Source organism: Ptychodera flava, chromosome 18 (genome assembly GCF_041260155.1).
Source record: "Ptychodera flava strain L36383 chromosome 18, AS_Pfla_20210202, whole genome shotgun sequence".
Classification (NCBI taxonomy): Eukaryota; Metazoa; Hemichordata; class Enteropneusta; family Ptychoderidae; genus Ptychodera; species Ptychodera flava.
In genome coordinates, this window is record NC_091945.1 from 697,589 (window position 1) to 720,402 (window position 22,814).

The 22,814-nt window shown below is 38.1% G+C and overlaps 1 protein-coding gene across 1 annotated transcript in view; it reads left to right on the forward strand.

The window, feature by feature from the left end:
* LOC139117949 (mitochondrial inner membrane m-AAA protease component AFG3L2-like) overlaps positions 1–15,344 on the forward strand; it is a 43,234-nt gene extending 27,890 nt beyond the window's left edge. The window contains exons 13-16 of the mRNA XM_070681197.1: positions 7,540–7,655; positions 11,933–12,133; positions 12,814–13,008; positions 14,237–15,344. Of these exons, the coding sequence (XP_070537298.1) occupies positions 7,540–7,655; positions 11,933–12,133; positions 12,814–13,008; positions 14,237–14,470 (746 nt within the window). The 3' untranslated portion in view covers positions 14,471–15,344. The remainder of the gene's footprint in view (positions 1–7,539; positions 7,656–11,932; positions 12,134–12,813; positions 13,009–14,236) is intronic.
* The last annotated feature ends 7,470 nt before the right edge of the window (positions 15,345–22,814 follow it).

The following is a 22,814-nucleotide window of genomic DNA, read 5'->3' on the forward strand; positions in this document are numbered from 1 at the left end:
ATAGACAGTAGAGGGGGACTACTGCCTATGGTTGTACAACATTGATATCTATTGTACCATAGACAGTGAGGGGGACTACTGCCTTTGGTTGTACAACATTGATATCTATTGTACCATAGACAGTAGAGTAGCACTACTGCCTATGGTTGTACAACATTGATATCTGTTGTACCATAGACAGTGGGGGACTACTGCCTATGGTTGTACAACATGATATCTATTGTACCATAGACAGTAGAGTAGCACTACTGCCTATGGTTGTACAACATTGATATCTATTGTACCATAGACAGTAGAGTAGCACTACTGCCTATGGTTGTACAACATTGATATCTATTGTACCATAGACAGTGAGGGGGACTACTGCCTATGGTTGTACAACATTGATATCTATTGTACCATAGACAGTGGGGACTACTGCCTATGGTTGTACAACATTGATATCTATTGTACCATAGACAGTGAGGGGGACTACTGCCTATGGTTGTACAACATTGATATCTATTGTACCATCAGGTATGTGGGGGATCAGAAATCGACAGTCTGCGCCCCCAATCTGCGCTAGCGCATTTCAATCTGCGCTATTGATCTGCGCTCCCATTCTGCGCTCTCGAGCCATGAATGTTTTGATTTTAGTCATTACGGTGGCATTTGTGACACTGCCGCGATATAGCTGCCCGCAAGATAATAAGACATGGCATGGTTTAGTGTTGAAATAGATTTGTATTTTTGTACACCATACCGACACTTGTACACCATACCGACTGTCAGGAAGACTGGTTGTAAGATCGAATGCAATTCCGAATCAAGCGCGACATACAGTTATAGTCTCATGGATCCTTAGGGCTATGAAGAAGACATTCGATGAATTTTCTTTCTCATATAAAAAGGTTGAGAAATGATCAAGTACACGTAGTAAAAGGGAGTGGCAGGGCTTGCTACCAGCCACTGCAGCAACCTTGCGACATTGATTGAAGAAGTTTGTAGGATGGCCTACGGAAGCGCAAGTGGATACAAACTTTTGGTTTGGGGTTCCGTCACTATTTAAACCTTTTTTACGATTTCTCTGTCGATATTGAGCATTTCTGTTCATGTTCAGAGAAACGTTTGAGCCCGACAATTCTGACGTTAACCTGTTCGCAATGTCCGTAATGATGATTGACAAGTCTACGTCAATTGACGTCAAGCTAGCTGAATACACGCGTGTGCGGCCGGTGACCTGTAGATGACGTGACACAATGGCTATCTGGCTATGTACTGATCAGGAAGGTAGGTTGGGAGTAAACTTGCCAAAGTAATTCACAGTAATTGTGCCTAAAATCACGAAAATCGTAAAGGGAAATGTAAATCATGTCTTTCTGTTTCACATAACGCAATACAATGCCTGGCCTGTCACTATAAATATTGTTTCTCTGACTGAGTGCTGACGTTGTGAGTTTGACTCCGATTGATGATTTAATGAATTTCTCAAATAAAGATGACATCACTGATCTGAGAGAGTGATGTCGACGAAACTGATACTATGACGGTGACGATTAGGTAAGTTGATGCCATAACACATCGCAGAAGACAAGTAAAAACAATGATATATTTTCTCGAGATGTTTTCGATTTTTCAAGATTTGCACTTGATAACAGGAAGGCGATTTACATGTAGTCCTATCATGCAAGAAGGGCTTACACTAATTTGCGGAACGGAATGAGCGGAACGGAACGGAACGGAACGGAATAGCCACACCAAATAACAAATTAGTTTCTCTTAATTAGAGTCCATTTTTCGCCCACAGAATTTTTGAGCGGAAAAGAATGGAATTAAGAGAGACATTTTGATTTAAATAAAATATATCATTTATTCAACTCTACAAGTAAGGCACCTTAATTTTTGAAGTTTCCAAAATGAAACTTATGTCAAATCAAATACCATAGGAAACGAGGCTGTAATTTCAATTTGAAGCTACATCTAAATTTAAATTTAACCCGTAGCCCGAGAATCACGCCTTATAGAGGGCAGTATTATAGTGTGGAGGGGTGGTCAACCCAAAAGAGGGCGTGTCTATGGCCAACATGTAGTTTTGCACTCTGTTTTGTACGATCACAATAGCTCAACATACTTTTCAAACAATAATTGCATGTGTACGGCATACAACGACAATTAGGGGTGTAAACACTACCTGCCTTCAAAAACTGATCACAAAAGAATGACTTAAATTGCAAAATGGCCGTAGTTTCATGTTAACGCGTTGATCGACTGTGTGTGTAAGTATAAGCGATGCCTTTTGTATGTATTACTGATGTCCTTCGACCTAGTTGTTTGGTCATTCGATAGATCGATTTCAGCCCCACGTTTTTTACCGAGCATGCTAAGGGGTGGATCATTTGATTTCTGAAGGAGGGGCTGGATGATTCGGGAAGGGGAACATTGTCACCCCCCCCCCCCCTGGCGAATGATAAAATAATTTTCTGCAAAACCCCAAAGTGAGAAAAGAAATGTTAAAACTTCCCTGAGAGGAAGGCAAAAAATGTGATGCGAGGTGCTGGAATTACCAAAAATGAATGTGTAGAACCGACCTTAGTATTTTGATCTTTGAGATCTGGATATTTAAAAAAATTCTAACGTGGGAAGGGGTTAGATATGCAAAATTCTGCAATAAAGATTACAGGTTGCATGAATGAACTTTGACATGCAAAACATATGCACGTGCACTTCATTTTGAGAACAAATGAAATATATTGCATTGCCTTCAGTTGTGCAGAAAATAATTTGTTGCGCGAGCAAGCTTTTGAAAAAAATGCTGTCATAATGGGTGAAAAAAAATTTGTCTACACCTCCATTTTCACAATCCCCCCAAATCAACTGGTGCTCCCGTAAGTCTGCAGACCCTCGGCAACAAAAAACGAGAAAGAAGTGGCATCCGCGCCAATGAACACACAATCAGCAATGCAGTTGCAATGTAAAGTTGCGATCCGTCACCGCCTCCCTCTTTTTTTCACCTCCGCGCCAAATGTAAATTAGGCGCCATGCCATCGAGGTGAAATATTACACAGACCGCCACCTCACAGACGTTCTGTTGTGTGGGTATACGTAGTTTGTAAAAGTGTAGTTTATGCTACGTTCGGACGTTCTCTTCCGTAGCCTTAACGTCGGAACGTAGCAAAACTACATTTTTAAAAACTACCCACTCAACAGAACGCCTGTGCGCCACCTCACATGCCTCATGGTAGCCATGGCATCCTCCAGCAGATGCGATATCCAGGGTGAGGTTTGGATTAAGGTGTAGTTTCAGATTTGAATTATAGCTTCAGTCCAGTAGTCTTATTCATTCCAAGCAGCAGTCTCGGGAGCAGTCTTGCCTAATTATATGTGTAATGTTTGATTTATTGTACTTGTTCTACCACAGCTCCCGAAGTGTGTTTCTATGGAATAAAATTCTTATTAGTAGTCTTACTCACGATTTTCATCACGGCAAGAGAAACTTCGAAAAACAGATGCATTACTTTAAGGGTTGAAAAATGATATTTTATTTAAATCCAAATTTCTGTTTTAGATCCGAAATTCCATGCTGTTCCGCTCCAAACTTCAATGAACGAAAAAAAATGGACTCTAAGTAATTAAAGAGAAACTATTTTTCTTTTTGGTGTAGCTATTCCGTTCCGTTCCGCTCATTCCGTTCCGCTAATCAGTGTAAGCCTGCAAGAAGTGCATGCCTGTAAACTTGGAACGCTCTGATTTCTACCAGTCATTTCAACTTCAGTGGTTGGTTCGAACTGTAAATAGTTTTTTCAATCGTCCACAAGGACGACCCACGACTAAAACTGCATAACATTTGTGGCACTTTCAATGCTGCTCCCTTGTTTTCATGTATGATCGTAGATGGCATTGATCAACAAATTATGACATCCGTTCTAGCTTTATGTTTATATCATGCGAGGAGGTCAGAAACGACAATGTACTCCCTTGTCACCGCGTCAACCTGTCCTGATATAATCAAGGCAAGGTGGTGTCACGTCTGCAAAGATAATAAATTACGTACTATAATTCCATAGACACACGCTCTCTCATAAATGTATGTACTCCTTCTCTTTCGATTGTTGAAACCATGTTAATACGGAACGATTGAACTAACAAGCACAAAAATTGCGATTGAAGTTCCGCTCTTGTAAACAATGGTCAGTCCGTAAATCTTTCTCTGGTCACAATCCCTCACGAGCATGTCCCTGTGATTTCTCAATAATTTCACAAGCTGAGCATCTCTATCAGCTCATTTTCAACCCAACTATCACTATTACAGTAGCTAAACCAATAAAATAGTTAATTTGAGTGGTGCAAACTAAATAGATTCGTTCGAGATTACTGCAAACTTTTCCACAGATGTGAAGACGAAATAGCCAACTCTAGCCAAAACATGACTGCGTTTTGGGCGGTTGCACTCGACATCTTTTTACCAATATTAGCTACAACTTTATAGCAAGGAAAACGGTTGTGCGACAGGGCACGTTCAATTCGAAAATAGAGAGCAACTTGAAGGCAAACTTGATCGAAACATGGAGGTTTAAAAAGACCTCCTTTGACTAAGTTATGATTGGAAAAATCTCGCTGAAGTGTACGAGGCCCCTTCAGACAGGTTCCTGCGTGAAATATTACATATAAATGGTCAATATGTGGAACTCGCGGTAGAGAAAGTCATGACCACTGTACTGTCAACAGTGCACACGACGTAACGAGGCAATCATACAAGGACGCCGTGTAATTTGTCTTCGCTACCGCTGGTAGAGTGCCCAGTAAAATGTTTTACACCCTTGGTGTTTAGCTTTTAATTTTCAAATTGAGCCCGTTTGCGAAGTGAAACGTACATACAAGAAAAAAGCTGGTATAGTCTTTGTCAAGAAGGATTTTATAAAAGAGAGATTCGTACATTCGTACATCTGATCCCCTTTTTCAACAATACTAGCAATGGAGCAAGAGAGTCAGTTACTACATGTATTAGAAACCCGATGGGAAAATCGGGCAACAGCCCAGACGTCGCATGGTCACCATGGAAACCGGCGGTTTTATTCAGAACAGAACGTACAGCAGGTGATGTTTCACCATCTCCACAAAATGGAATCATTTACGTAATGCTTATCTTTGACCCCCAAAACCTCGAGTAGCTAAATTGTACCAACCACGAAACTAGTTCAGTCACGTGAATATGTATATTTCGATACGTATATGAATCCTTTCACAACGCAACGCATCAAAAATAAAGGTCGCGGTTCTGGTTCAAGGACGTTCACGAGAAGACTACGTCGACTAACGTCTATCCCAACATTTTTTGACGTTCTTTATTTGGCTACGAACGCTTGTTGCTCTGAAGATCAGTAGCCTAAAACTGATAGAGATAGTCCCGAATTTAGTTCTTTAGCTTGCTGGGTCTGTAAAAGCATCTGGTCATCATTGCAAATCGCATCGACATGAGTTTCTAAGAACTTTTACGCTTTGTATCACGGTCCCTCTGTCATAACTTTTGACACTGTCCTCCACAAACTGTGGAAAGACGATGATTCGTAATACCATGGAGCTAAAAACAGAAGAGTAATTTAGAACTGTCGTATCTCGTCATGTTTCCTGGTCAAACAAAGCCGCATATGCAGCAGTATATGCTTTAATCCATCGAAACCTAGAATCATATCTTACAAGGCACGACGTCATGATCAATGGTATAGACAGTAGACACTAGGATACAGCGACATTGCACTTTTATGTGATATCGGATATTAAGTCAGATATGAGGAGAGGGGAAATCTCCAATATATCGGATATTTACCCGTGATTTGACAAGTCTTTAGTATTGTCTAGTATTGTAAATAAAATCAGACTGACGACGTCGGGCTGAACCAGATCAATGAGGTGGTGAAATCTTCGGTAGCACCTACATTGGATATACTTACCTGCGTTTTGACAAGTCTCGTATCACCCAGGTAAAGCATATGACAAATGTGACTTTTCGTACAGTGCTTGTATCAAAGTTAGACTGACAACGCCGGGTTGAGCCAGATCTATTCATTGGTGAAATCTCTGATATTTATTGGATAGAATTACCAGCGATTTGACAAGTGTAGTCTCGGTATTAGAGTCCCAACATCGCCGATAAAAATCTGATAATCGACGATTACGCAGACCCAGCGTGCCCAGATACAAGGTACCTCGTTGTGGTGACGTCTAGTATTGATATGGGACTCAACATATATTCCAAGTCTGTTATCTATAACAGAAATATATATCTAACTATAACAGAAATATATTGGACGTCAAACTTCGATAGTGGACAGTAAATAACCAATATTTAAAAATTGTGCAAAGTCGCTCCTTCATGTGGAAATACCCGATCGGTTAGGTTGTGCAGTTGACTTTCCCGATACTTTGGTGACTTATTAGTCATTTTTGGAACTAGATTTTCAACATAATGACACGTCAACGATGACATTTAGGCCTAATTTAGTTTTTTGTTCCACAATGACAATTCTAGCTTTTCAGTGACCACAGTTTAGTCCCGCAGTGTTCTACCTTTCTGAACACAGTTCATGCGTACGTCCGTGCGAAGATATTTTTGAAAACAGACACGACAGTCAAATTCGGTCTTCGCGTGTCTCAGCAAGATGTTGTGCCGATTCGGCAAACTCGGAAACTGTTCAGCCCGATCTTTTTTGAATGAGGTAAAGCACATTTAGTGAGAAAAAGAAGTTAGCCAGTGAAAACACTTCCATTCACCAATGCACTTTTATTTGGAGACATTAGGTTGACCTACTGTGCGGAAACATAAGCTTATAACGCAACAAACCATCTACCACTAAGTTAACTATAGTCAGTTTGAGCAAAGTCGTTCGGGAAAAAGGAATGGACAAAAATACAAGTTTTCAAAACAATAATGTAATATGTTGTCCCTTTTACCTTGGATATTCTTTGAATTCTAATCACTACATGATCTGTACCCTGAGAGTTCGAGAGCGCAGAATGGGAGCGCAGATTGATAGCGCAGAATGGGAGCGCAGATTGATAGCGCAGATTGAAATGCGCTAGCGCAGATTGGGGCGCAGACTATCAATTTCTGACCTCTCACATAGCTCGTACCATAGACAGTAGAGTAGCACTACTGCCTATGGTTGTACAACATTGATATCTATTGTACCATAGACAGTGAGGGGGACTACTGCCTATGGTTGTACAACATTGATATCTATTGTACCATAGACAGTAGAGTAGCACTACTGCCCATGGTTGTACAACATCGATATCTATTGTACCATAGACAGTAGAGTAGCACTACTGCCTATGATTGTACAACAATAGTACAATTACATATGTAAGAGTTTTGTACACTGCTGTGACATCACACATGTCAATGACAACAGTTTGAATTCTTCCTTCACAATGGAAACTTATCCAGGGATGATACTGGTAGCAAAGACTCATCGAACTCTACAACTTTAGAAAGACCTCATCCTGGTGTATTAAAAGTACATCTAAAGTTTACACAAGTAAGGTATTACTTTTCTCTGTCAGGTTTGGAGAAAAAAACACAAGTGTTACAACCTGAAGAGAAGAAAACTGTTGCTTACCACGAGGCAGGACATGCAGTGGCTGGTTGGTTCTTGGAACATGCTGACCCTCTGCTCAAGGTATACCAATGATATAGAACAGTGTTTCTAACATTTAAACACTTATCAGATTCTCTAATAATCTTCAATGTCAATATTATTATGTGTAGTTGATGGATGGTGTTTGAAATGATTATTAATTTTAGTCATCTGTTTGGAAAATTACTTGCATGTAAACTGATGGTAGTTAAATGTAAAGCTACAAGGAAAGGCATTGTTCATAAGATTATCACAAAAAAAATATTATTTTTTGTGAGTTCACTATTTCTGTGTAAACCATAGACTCTCGAGAAAAACGGGACAGGCAACTGCTGAGGTTTCTTTGTGCGATCTATCTTGGAATACATTAAAGTTTATTTGCCAAGCGGTCCCCGACAACAATACTTCGTACTTAACACTGAATCTCATTAACAATCACACTGACGTTCTGAATATGTACACTTTGCTCTTGCATATGGCACGTTCCGAGTAATGATACAGAGAATTTTGAGGGTTTTTAGCTCACATTTGGTTATACCAATGTGAGTTTATCGTATAGGCTGAAGTCGATGGCGTCTGTATGTATGTGTGTATGTATGTATGTATGTATGTACAGTATGTCCGTCAACATCAAAAACACGCAAACCGCTGCACATTTCAGCTTGGTATTTGGTGTGTTGATGCATCCTGGGCTATAGATGGGATTTTGTTCAAATGAAGTCTGCATTGCCAAAATTATGCAAATGAGCTTACAAAAGGTGAAAATGGTCAAGAATTAATATCTCGAGAACCGCTGTTTTGATTGCTTTGAAAATTTGTGTGCAAGTACCTTAGGTGAACCTTATACAGTTTTATGAATATTGTGAAGTTCTCCTGAATTTTGTATTTTGCTGAATTTTTGGTGATTTTTCTCATTTTCAGTAAAATTCTTCTTCTCTGAAACCGCCAGCCCAATCGCTCTCAAATTTGGGTTGGATCTTTGCAAGGGTGTTACTCTTCTAATTTGTTGAAATTATGACAAAATTGGGAAAATTACTATTTTGGAGCAATTTTGTCATTTTTGGTCAAAAAATCTCAAACAGTATTTTCTTTTTAAAACCCCTGGACAGACAGCTTTTATATTTGGTACACAGACGTACAGAGATGACAATAGTTAGATATGTGGAAATTGTCCTGAAATATACAAATTTGTATTTGTAAGACAATATTGTCATTTTTGGTCCAAAAAAACTTGTTCTCAAAATTACTTGTTTGATAGCTTTGTAATTTGGTATAAAGTCCCGAGGGATGTTATTAGATAAATTTTCTGCTCAAAGTGTTGGGAAACCCCCAAATTTGTATATTTTAGGTAATTTTCTCAGTTTGTGACCTTAAATGACCTACAACAACCCAGGATATGTTGTGAGACAGTTTTGAAGACTGTGAACATAATTTTGTCATATTGGGTATCAAAGTGTAGGAAAATTTGATCCAGAAAACAAAGCTGAGGTGATTTTTTCATTGCGGACCAATTTTTGCAACTTTTCTATGTAAGACATACAAGAACTGATGAGAAATTTGGATCCGGGATAATTCAATTTGGATCCAGGATAATTCCAGATGTTGTAATCACTGCCCACAGTGGAAGGCATTTCACCATCTGTAACTAACTTAAGTGCTGTTTACATTAGAATGATAACACTCATCGCATTAATTAAAAACTCCCCAAGGTTGTAAATACATTTCCTGGCGTTATGTAATACCAAGGGATGGAACATTTGATATTCAGGAGGGGGTAAGGTCTAGAAGATTGATATGGTAGCATTGCCTTTTACCAGATCCCTTGTACATTTTTTACCCACTCCCACCTTTTCTTTTTATCAAACCTTCTCTGTCTATTTTTTGTTGTTGACATTTGCTTATGTATTTAGGATCTGCTTGTCCCATTGCTATAGAAGTTGATATGCATGTTCCTAAAGATGACCTCCAGTACCTAAGTTGGAGACCTTATTTGCTTTTGTCATTCTTGTTTTTCCTGGTTTAAATATTTCTCGAATGGACCAATTCAAACGAATGTGAGCACACTGTCCTTGACGGTATTTTTTGATTCTAGTCATGGTGAATGTTCTGGTAACGATGAAGCTCACATTTTGGATTCAAGCCGAAGCCAACGGGAAAAAACCAGACGATAAAAACAGTGTACATTTAGCCATAGACGCTACAGAAAACTCTTGCTAGATATCGACAATATAAGTTTACATTCCCTACCATACAAATCTCCGATAACAACAAACATTTACAAGTTAGACAGGTTTACACTTCCCCAGTCCTGCGAAACGAAAATCTGACCTTTATTTCATCTGTCACGCAACATTTGACGGAAATTAGGGAACACAAAAAATGACTACTCCATCGGAGCTCAAATACACGACCTCTAACATTTTGGCACTGTTTTAGCCTAAAGAAACACCAAAGTTCGGATAAGCTACACATGTTTACATCCGCAAAGTACTAGAAAATACATTTGTAACACTGACTTTCGCTGTCAGGAGAAACTTCGCGATAAATCGGGACTATCCATCGGTTGATGGAGTCAGAAGCGGTAAGGTAGACCACGGTCCCTTGTGGAGGGACCGTGGGTAGACATGCATTTACACAAAGCTGAACGCTGTCCTCGTTAATTTGGCCGTTCACAGTTTTAAAACAACAACATTTCAGTAATTAACATACATACTTTACCGAATCATGGAGCACTCCTCACACAGAAAATATTCCGACGGTTAAAAAACTGCAAAAACGAGGGAAAATTCGGAGATACACGGAGAGTCTATGTGTAAACATACGACCTGGCAGAGTGAGAGGAAAGGTCCTCGATGTTCTAGGTCACAATAGCTTGCTGAGACAATCATGTATATATCCTTATAAGTAAATGATGACCATGTTGACTAAAGACCGGTAAAATTCCATTTAAGACTGGTACAATTCCACTAATAGAATACAGCTGTGCTGCCCTGCCATGGGCAACTAAAGACTGGTGCAATTCCACTAATAGAATACAGCTGTGCTGCCCTGCCATGGGCAACTAGAGACTGGTACAATTCCATTTAAGACTGGTACAATTCCACTAATAGAATACAGCTGTGCTGCCCTGCCATGGGCAACTAAAGACTGGTACAATTCCACTAATAGAATACAGCTGTGCTACCCTGCCATGGGCAACTAAAGACTGGTACAATTCCATTTAAGACTGGTACAATTCCACTAATAGAATACAGCTGTGCTGCCTTGCCATGGGCAACTAGAGACTGGTACAATTCCATTTAAAACTGGTGCAATTCCATTTACGACTTGTACAATTCCACTAATAGAATATAGCTGTGCTGCCTGCCATGTGCAACTAAAGACTGGTACAATTCCATTTAAGACTGGTACAATTCCACTCAAAGAATACAGCTGTGCTGCCCTGCCATGGGCAACTAAAGACTGGTGCAATTCCACTAATAGAATACAGCTGTGCTGCCCTGCCATGTGCAACTAGAGACTGGTACAATTCCATTTAAGACTGGTACAATTCCACAAATAGAATATAGCTGTGCTGCCCTGCCATGGGCAACTAAGGACTGGTACAATTCCATTTAAGACTGGTACAATTCCACTAATAGAATACAGCTGTGCTGCCCTGCCATGGGCAACTAGAGACTGGTACAATTCCATTTAAGACTTGTACAATTCCACTAATAGAATACAGCTGTGCTGCCTGCCATGGGCAACTAAAGACTGGTACAATTCCATTTAAGACTTGTACAATTCCACTAAGAGAATACAGCTGTGCTGTCCTGCCATGGGCAACTAAAGACTGGTACAATTCCATTTAAGACTGGTACAATTCCACTCAAAGAATACAGCTGTGGTGCCCTGCCATGGGCAACTAAAGACTGGTACAATTCCACTAATAGAATACAGCTGTGCTGCCCTGCCATGGTCAACTGAAGACTAGTACAATTCCATTTAAGACTTGTACAATTCCACTAAGAGAATACAGCTGTGCTGTCCTGCCATGGGCAACTAAAGACTGGTACAATTCCATTTAAGACTGGTACAATTCCACTTTTAGAATACAGCTGTGCTGCCCTGCCATGGGCAACAAAAGGAGTTGCATGAGAAAAGTTCATCAATGCATGTAGACTGCCATGTGAATTTATTGATGTCAACGCTTGATTCTAAACACTTTATTCAACACTGTTTAAATACTTGAAGATAAAGCAGTTAGTCATAGGTTAGTTGTCGGTGTAAATATTGTTATCCATTCACCGATAATCACAGATACTCTTTGGTTTCAGGTGTCAATCATACCACGTGGTAAGGGACTTGGCTATGCACAATACCTTCCTAAGGAACAATTCTTATACAGCAAAGAACAGCTTCTTGATAGGATGTGTATGACGCTAGGTGGCAGAGTTTCTGAACAGATGTTCTTCAACAGAATAACAACTGGAGCACAAGATGACCTCAAAAAGGTCACACAGACGGCTTATGCCCAGGTCAGAGTTCAAGATATCATCAGTTTTGTCAAAATAACATCAGTAGATTACCATTTGAGAAATGATGATTTTTGATTTGAAAATGGAGAAAGGAAGTCAAAACTTCATCATGATCAATACATGAAACCCTTACATTGCTCAATTAAATTATAAATCTTTTGTCCAAAATGTTGCTGACAATTAAAGTCAGCAGTGATATCAAATTTCACCATAGCAAGCCTGTTACAGTAGCATATTAGATTCTTAGTCATTCTATAACAAATGAGAGGTGCTTTTACATTAACCTTGTTTGCAGAGGATTGGAATAGTCATATTGTTGATATACTAGCATGTAGTTTGTGGCAGATTATATGAGAGTACTGTTTTTCGTCAGCAAATTTGTTCAAGAGTGTACCTGGTAAGCCAAAACACCTTATCTTCCCAAAACCCCTTTAAACATCGAAGACAGTAAAAAATACGAAAAACAGAAAAAAAGGAATTTTAAAATTATCTCATCTAGAAATGTGCATTTAGTATCTCTTTGGTCTTTGTCATGAATATTCATTAATACTTGCTCATTCCACCCATCATGTAATGTAGACACACAGACACAGAGAGTAAACCTTTCCTCGTGATATTATGCAAGGCACCATTGTGGAGATAGAATTCATTTGACTTTAAATATTTTGCCATAATTTCAGATTGTGCAGTTTGGTATGAGTGAAAAGGTTGGCAATGTATCATTTGACATGCCCCAGCAAGGAGAGATGGTGTTAGAGAAACCATACAGTGAAGAAACAGCACGTCTTATAGACAAAGAAGCAAGGGACATTATTGCTGCTGCCTATACCAGAACTGAAAAACTTCTACTTCAACACAAAGACGATACAGAAAAGGTGATTTAATCCAATCATTTCTTTTCCAGTGAATATAGTTTGCATTTTAAAAGAGTTATGTTATTAAAACTCTCTTATATTTCCTGTATGTAAGTATAGCTTTCATGATATCAAATAATTTATGTGTAAAAAATTGATGATGACAGGGTAAGTACTTGAAGTGCACTGTGTTTGCCCTGTCATTCCAAATTTCATGTGCTGAGTAAAGAAACAGCCTCTTCCAAACAAATAATTCTTTGTAAAGTAATATGTAGATTTGTATTTTTTGAAAGCCCAGATAATGAAACAAAATCACTCACATTTTAAAGTGATTGTTCATACAAAAATGGGGGAAAATAAACCACAATTTCTGTTCCAGGAAACAAAACCATGAGATAGTATCAAACTCCTTACTTTGTTTGATATTACTCATTACTATACATCTACCATCTAGAACAATAGAATTTTGCATGTGCTGAAAAAGCCATATGGAACGTCCGTTCCATAACACATACAGTTTCCAGGCTGTTTCCCCGTGGCTGTATCTTAACGTTCACTGGTGAACGCTTTCAAGAGATCCATTGGACGAGTGCCAGAACATGTCTCGCGCACACTCTGTACGTATGTGTGTAGTGCACACACTCCAGAACTTGCAGAAGCGCGTCCGAGATGGCGTTCCACACTGGCGCGATAAATTTGAGGAAAAATTGTCGACGTTGCATGAAAACGGTCACTACTCTGACAATTTGATGCCCCGGTCAGGAATTTTAGATGTATAATAATAATGTTATCACAAAGATATGCCCTAGTCAGGAATGTAAGATGTAAAATAATAATGTTATCACAAAGATACCGCAAAGGATGGGCTTGGACATTGGCGCCGTGCATTGCCATCCCCTTTGTGCCGAGCGATATGCTGCACCACTGTCCCCATGCATCCCTTGCAGTATTTTCGTAATAACCTCATAATATTTCCAATAAAATGTAGTCATGTATTCCAAACCAAGCTAAAGATAACTTTGCATGTACAATCATCAAGTAATCAGTATAGACTTGAAACTATGAATGATCCATGAAACTGACTGATCCATGAAACTATGAATGTTCCATGAAACTATGAATGTTCCATGAAAGTGAATGATCCATGAAACTATGAATGTTCCATGAAACTTTGAATGACCCATAAAACTTTGAATGTTCCATGAAATCTCTGAGTTCTGACTAGTTGAATTGGTTGTAACTTTCACAGGTTGCCCTGCGTCTTCTAGAAAGAGAAGTTCTAAACAAGGATGACATGATTGAACTGCTTGGACCAAGACCATTTGCAGAAAAATCAACCTATGAACAATTTGTTGAAGGCACTGGTAGCTTTGAAGAAGATACATCATTGCCTGAAGGCCTGAAGGATTGGAATAAAGAAAAAACTAAAGATGAGGACAATGATATTGATGATGATGCCAAAGAAGTGAAACCAGTCATTTAAAGAATCAGACCATCAATAATGACTGATATGTTGATTTCAGATTGCTTCTCGATACACCCTCCTTGTAGCTGGCATCTGTCAGTATTGAATAAACACAGATGTTACCCTTGTAGCTTGGAAACTGAAGAGGAGTTTACAAGATTGTAGTTTATCTGGGTCACACGATACCACTATTTGCATACATGTGTTGTACATCAGAGAAGAGTTGACAGGAAGTGATGTCATGAAGACTGCCTGCTTGAATCACCTCACCATTACATTACAGTGTTTTACATGTATTTACTTAGATTTTGGTTTCAGAAAAAAATGTACTGAATCAATCACTGTCTTTGTTTCAAATGTTACCAATGTCAAGAAGCTGAAATTGAATGCAACATTTCATGATCATTTGTGAGAAATTCTTTTGTATGAATGAGGCAAATGAGATTTCTTGGGGAAGTTTCTCTTTGACTGATATGAATGTTTGTATCTGAATACTTCTACTGGTTTGTTGTTGTATAATTTCATCTGTGGTGTGCCTCCATAGCGAAATGTTAAAACTTTTATCTGGGCTTGGTTTAACAAACAAACATATTGAAAAAGGATGTCCTCTCCTTCATCCTGATTGTTGTTACATCCAAGTCAAAACCCAGATACATCATTTAATTCTGAGTGATTGCTGCCGTGTGCTCAACATTTTAGATGGGTTGGAAACTGGGAACTACATATCCAAGTGAAATTTGTGTATATTTTCCATATTTGAACACTGGCTTCACTCACTGGAGTGACCTTAGTATCCATTTGGATTTGTATTCTGCATTTGTTCATAGAAATATTCAGCATATTATGTAATGATGAAATCGAAAATGAATAAATAGAACTTGGGAAAACTTTACATTGATTACTGGACATTATGATAATATGTGATAGGACCAGACTAACGACACAACACAACCTTATACATTCCATCGTCAAAGTCAGTGTGTGTACTAAATATAAATATTACGCCATAGGACCAGACCAGGGACACAACTATACACATATTCCATTGTCCAACCAAGTTTGTGTATCAAATATAGCATAATAGGACCAGACTAAGGACACAATGTCATACATCCCAATGTCCAACTCAGTGTTTGTGTACTAAATACAAATATTATGCCGTAGGGTCAGAATAAAAACACAACCATACACACATTCCACTGTCCAACCAAGTGTATGTAATGAACATAGATATGAGACATGGCCAGACTAAGAACACAACCATACACATATTCCACTGTCCAACCAAGTGTATGTAATGAACATAGATATGAGACGTGGCCAGACTAAGAACACAACCATACACATATTCCACTGTCCAACCAAGTGTATGTAATGAACATAGATATGAGACGTGGCCAGACTAAGAACACAACCATACACATATTCCACTGTCCAACCAAGTGTATGTAATGAACATAGATATGAGACGTGGCCAGACTAAGAACACAACCATACACATATTCCACTGTCCAACCGAGTGTATGTAATGAACATAGATATGAGACGTGGCCAGACTAAGAACACAACCATACACATATTCCACTGTCCAACCGAGTGTATGTAATGAACATAGATATGAGACGTGGCCAGACTAAGAACACAACCATACACATATTCCACTGTCCAACCAAGTGTATGTAATGAACATAGATATGAGACGTGGCCGGACTGAGGACACAACCATACACACATTCCACTGTCCAACCAAAGAGTATGTAATGAACATAGATATGAGACATGGCCAGACTAAGAACACAACCATACACATATTCCATTGTCAAACTAAGTATGTGTATTAAGGTGGAGCTGCATGTTGCCAACAGTTTTTTTTCCAAAGGAATATTTCTCATCGAAGATAAGGAAACCCCTGCATACTATATAAAAGCAGAGACACTCTAAAGTTCAGTATGGTAGCAGTAGTTTACTCAAAGGATGAATTGGGTGCATATTTGAGGTAAAAAAACTCAATTTTAGTATTAATGATAAAAAATAAATAAAAAATGACACCATTTTCTGAAATGTAATATTTCACTTGAAAGAAAAGTACATGTAGGAAAAAACTACTTTTATTTGCATTATGTATCCTCATTCTAAAATGGCAAGGATTGAAAGACTGGCACAAAAAAAGTGATTAAAATTATGATTAGCAAAATTAAAATGCCTTTCATTCAAAATGTAAGAACTTTATTGCCAAACAAAAGAGTCGTTTTGTTATGTAGCATTTAAAGAACATAATGTGAAAATTTCAGAAAATTTGACCCAGCCAGAGTGGAGTTGAATTCTTTAGAAATTTTGACATTGGGAGGAAAAAGAAGCCAGAAAATGGGGTAATTTATATAATTTGCATAAATTAACACTTCTGTATCAAGTAATCTATAACTGCTTGACAAGCTGAGTTGTGAACCCAACCAATACTTTAATCTTGGGTTAACGACTTGATTAAAATTGAATAAATAATAGCGAAAAAGTGATTTTTGAGCAAAATATGCTGTGTCGGGTGCAGCGACCCCTTAATTATAAATATTACGTCGTAGCACCAGACTAAGGACACAATCACACACATATTCCATTGTCCAACCAAGTGTAATGAATATAGATGTGCAACAAGAGCAGACCAAAGACACAACATTGCCAAACATACATTCCACTGTTCAACCAAGTGTGCCTACTAAATTCACCTGCCACTTCATAAAGAAGTCCCTGTAGGATGCTAGAAATTTCTTGGAACAGACTTGTTGTGATTCGTCAAATTTTGGTCACATGATATCTGCATTTGGTGCTGATACATGCAAAGAGCTATTTACAATTTTGAAACTGTTGACTGACCAGTTAATATTTAGGACAATTGAAAACTTGCGTCTGAAAGTGCCACTTTCTAGAACATGTAAGAGAATATTTGCATTGTCATCTGTGACTGAGATGAGTGTTAAGCGGAGGCATTTCTTGTCTTTTAGTGAGAAAACTGTCTTGCAAAACTTAACTGGCCACATTAGGGCAATGGCATATGTTTGTCTCCCTGAGCTCCTCCCTTTTTCCAATCAGAATTATTTCAACATAACTTTACTGCAGTAATGTGAAAATGGACAGAAATCAGAAACACCAAACCACTTGTTAAGATGCATGCTGTTAGGGTTAGGGTTAGGAAGGTACTGAAGTGTTCATTTTCAAGACCTTCAGCTTGTGATCAATAGTGAATTTCTATTAATTTTTGGAGGTTAGAAATCCACAGAAACCACTCAGTGAGCAGTTTTAGAATTTGACTTGCATAGTTCTAGGGTTATTTTGATTCTTAAATTTTTGGTTCAGCAAAGTTAAGTTAACACAAATATTTTAAAGAGACACATTCTGTGCTGTGGTACACCTGTTTCGATTTAAGTCTAAGTAATTAACATTTTGCAAACCTTAGTTTTCCCATAGATAGTAGAGTATGTCAGTCTATGGTTTTCCCATAGATAGTAGAGTATGTCAGTCTATGGTTTTCCCATAGATAGTAGAGTATGTCAGTCTATGGTTTTCCCATAGATAGTAGAGTATGTCAGTCTATGGTTTTCCCATAGATAATAGAGTATGTCAGTCTAAGGTTTTGCATTGAGAGACAATTTGCGTTCTGTTTAATCTCATTAGTGACATACCTCTTTATTGGTGTGGAATTGTCAACTGAAGTGGGACCATGTCTTATACTCTGTGTTTATTTGCCTACTGACTGCAGTGATCATTTTGAAGATTTTTGTGAATATCTGGGTAAAATTGATTCCATCATCCTAGATGCACAAACTCCATATGTTCTTGTCGCAGGGGATCTGAATGCAGACCCTAGTAGAAGATTTGGACAAGAACTAGATGCTTTTTGTAATCAGAATAATTACGTCATTGCAGATTTTATTCATCTTGGCGCAAATTTGCATAATTTTACGTATATCAGTGACGTACACGGGTCTACCTCCTGGCTAGATCACTGCGTTGTACTGAAGCAGCTTTCAAGAAAATTAACAATATGTCCATCCTCAATGACTATTTTTCCTCAGATCACCTGCCTTTGACCTTTAATTGCTCTTTCAAAGTCACAAGCGTCAATGATACAATTGACAGATCTAAGGAGTCCTGGACTGGTATTAACTGGTCATCAGTAAATGGTGACTGCATTAACGAATACTTAGATCGTACTGAGTTTTACTTACTAAACTTAACAGTGCCTATTGATGCTATTAATTGCAAAAACTGTGACTGTAAAAGTGAAAATCATGAACATTTAATTAATTCTTATTATGATAATATCTGTGACGCCCTAGGCAGAGCAAGCAGTGATGTTTTCACAGGTAAGAAAAACACTCGTTGTCATCCTGTACCCGGATGGAATGATTCAGTCAAGGAGGCACACATTGAAGCTCGGCAAGCTTATGCTGCATGGAATAATAACTCTAGGCCACGCTTTGGACCTGTCTTTGATTATATGCGTAAATGTCGTGCGAAATTTAAGTATGCCCTTAGACAATGTCGGAAAGAAGAAGAACGAAATCGTGCCAATGGAATGGCTCGCTCTCTCCTTGAAAATGATAACAGACAATTCTGGGCTGCTGTAGCTGATTTAAATAACAAAAGAGTGCCGCTACCTACAAACGTCAACAATGTGACAGGTGATCAGAAAATTGCTGACATGTGGGGTACCCACTTCAAACAACTCTTGAACTCAGTTGACAATACCAAACACAAATGTGATGTTATGAATTCAATTAAGTCGGTGGCCTACTCTGATTCGTTAATCATAAATGTAGATGAAATGGAAAAGATTTTCTCCGTCTTCCGGTTGGGAAGTCTCCAGGTGCTGATGGCCTTAGTGCAGAGCATTTCAAATTTGCCAGTAAAAGATTACAGGTGCATCTTGCACTATGTTTCTCTGCTTTACTTGTTCATGGCCATGTTCCAGCTAATCTTGCGAAAGTGATACTTGTTCCTGTAATTAAAGACAAGACCGCCGATCTTTCAAATAAGAACAATTACCGCCTATAGCATTAACTTGTATGTCTTCTAAGATACTCGAGTACATTCTTCTTAACAGTGTGAAACCAAGTTACACACAACTGACAATCAATTTGGATTTAAAAAGGCGCATGGAATGACATGTGTATCTTTCTATTGAAAGAAACTATCAGATATTACAGACAGAATGGTAGCTCTGTGTTTGTTTGCTTTCTCGATGCAGAAAAGGCGTTCGATCGAGTCAATCATTGGACCCTTCTCAAGAAATTGATTGACAGGTCTATCCACACGTATATCATCCGCCTTTTAACAAATTGGTTCTCTTGTCAAAAATTTTGTATTCGTTGGTCAATTCACTGTCACAATCGTTTAATGTAGGTAATGGAGTTCGCCAAGGTGGAATACTTTCACCATTTCTTTTTAATGTTTATGTTGATGCTTTAAATGTAAAACTTTCTAATGCTGGAGTGGGTTGCGAAGTTGGAGGAGTTATGCTGAATAATCTTTCTTATGCTGATGACATGTGTTGTTGCTGCCCCGTCAGTTAAAGGACTTCGTAGACTTATTCAAATTTGTGAAAATTACGCTTCTGACCATGATATGAGGTATAACTCTCGCAAATCACAAAATGTATTCATTTTAAATCGTCAAACAATCTTTCTGTAATTCCATCAATTGAGTTGTGTAACGTTTCAATTGAATTTGTCTCTTGGTTTACTTATTTGGGGCATGTCTTCACACGTGACCTTCGTGATGACACTGATATCTTAAGGCAACGTAGAGCACTGTGTGGCAGAGCTAATATGATTCTTAGAAATTTTACCATTGCTCTGTTGAGGTGAAATCTCGTCTTTTTAATGCATTCTGTAATAACATTTATGGTAATCATCTGTGGTGCGATTTTATGTTGGTGTTATACGAAGTATTACTGTTTGTCATAATAATGCTCTACGGAGACATTTTGGTTTTTCAAGATACGCTAGTGCCTCAAAAGTTTTTGCTGATAATTCAATGAATTGCTTGTCTGTTTTACGAAGACGGGCTGCTCATAATTTTAGAGTCCGTTTGCAAAATAGTACTAATGTTTTGATTAACAGCCTTGTTGCATGTGACAGGCGGTTTTATGGACTACAAGCCCATTGGATTAATATTTTATATTAAGTGGTTTTTTTGTTGTTGTCTTGTCATTTTTCTTTTTATGTTTTTATATGGACGTTTTTTATGTCTGAATTAAAGATTAAATAAATAAAAAATAACAAGTCATCGTTGATGACACAGTCCCCGCTTGCTAATGGGTACTTTGATTACAGGTCCTGTGATAAAAATACTTTGATACAGATGGCACTCAATGGCCAAGAATGAGTTCCATTGTGATGAAAAACATAAAACCAATGTAGGCCACTATCCTAAAGGTCATTAAATGAGTCAACTGGGAATTAGTTGACAGGATGTTGCAAAACATTTTTCATACTATCCTAACACTAATAGATTATCACCGGTACCATATTTCATAAAGTTTAATGCAGTATTTACAACACTATGAGATCAACATCTGTATCAAGTTTCATCAAATTTGACATTGTATTTGTGGATATATCACTCTAATTAGGAAAGTTCATTACATATGCAATTACAAATTAATTAAAATGACACTGATAAATGTCTTTTTCACTGTTGAAGCAATGTGAGCTTAACATCTGTACAAAGTTTCATGAAATTTGATGCAGTATTTCTTGACATATCAGCCTAATTATGAAACTTCAATAATTGACATGATACTGCTACATGACGTGAAACAAATTGACGAGCATGTATGAAATATGTCAATGTCCTTGTACTAACTTTGAATGATACTGGTGGAAATATATCTGAGTTATGGCTCAGTATGAGAAAATTGTAACAAAATTGCCGCCACGCAGCGATATTTGATCTTACCGTTTAAAAAATCAACATGTATATGTATGACATAAGTCAATGTCCAGGTACAAACTTTGAATAAAATCAGTTGAGACTTGCCAGAGTTATGGCTCTTGACATGAAAAAAAACATAACAAAATTGCCACCATGTGGTCATATCGGACCTTATCGAGAAACAAATCAAAGTACATATTTATATCAAAGTACATATGTATACTATAAGTCAATGTCCTTGTACCAACTTTGAATAAATTTGCTTGATACATGTCTGAGTTATGGTTCAGGACATAGAAAATCATAAAAAAAAACCGGCCACAAGGCGGCCATATTGGATCGTATCACAAAACAAATCAATGTGTATATGTATGACATAGGTCAATGTCCTTGTACCAACTTTGAATAAAATCAGTTGAGATATGCCTGAATTATGGCTCTGTACACGAAAAAATCATAACAAAATGGCTGCACAGCAGCCATATTGGATCATATCACAAAACAAATTGACATGCATATCTATGATATTGGTCCATGTCCTTGTACCAACTTTGAATAAAATCGGTTGAAACATGTCTGAGTTATGGCGCTGTACATGAAAAAAATCGTAATAAAATGGCCGCCTGGAGGCCATATTGGATCGTATCACAAAACAAATCAATGTGTATATGTATGACATAGGTCAATGTCCTTGTACCAACTTTGAATAAAATCGGTTGAGATATGCCTGAGTTATGGCTCTGTACATGAAAAAATCAAAACAAAATGGCCGCCTGGCGGCCATATTGGATCGTATCACAAAACAAATCAATGTGCATATGTATGACATTGGTCATTGTCCTCGTACCAACTTTGAATAAAATCGGTTGAAACTTGCCTGAGTTATGGCTCTGTACATGAAAAAATCGTAATAAAATGGCCGCCTGGCGGCCATATTGGATCATATCACAAAACAAATTGACGTGCATATCTATGACATTGGTCAATGTCCTTGTACCAACTTTGAATAAAATCGGTTGAAACATGTCTGAGTTATGGCTCCGTACATGAAAAAATTGTAATAAAATGGCCGTCTGGCGGCCATATTGGATCGTATCGCAAAATAAATCGATGTGCATCTGTAGGTCATAGTGCTATGCCTTTGTGCCAAGTTTGAACAAAATTGGTTCAGCAGTATCTGAGAAACTGTTGATGACGGACGGACGGACACACGGACGGGACCCAATCTATAAGTCCCCACTGGACTTCGTCCGCGGGGACTAAAAATAAATAAATAACTCTTTATTTGCCATGCATATTCTTAAAAACTGCTTCAGTTCAGATTTGTTCAAATTATGATAATATCTCAATATCCTTTTTTCATTGACCAGTGTGTTACCTATACAATACAAATAAATACACTGCATAGCTTTGGACCAGATATAAGCATAAG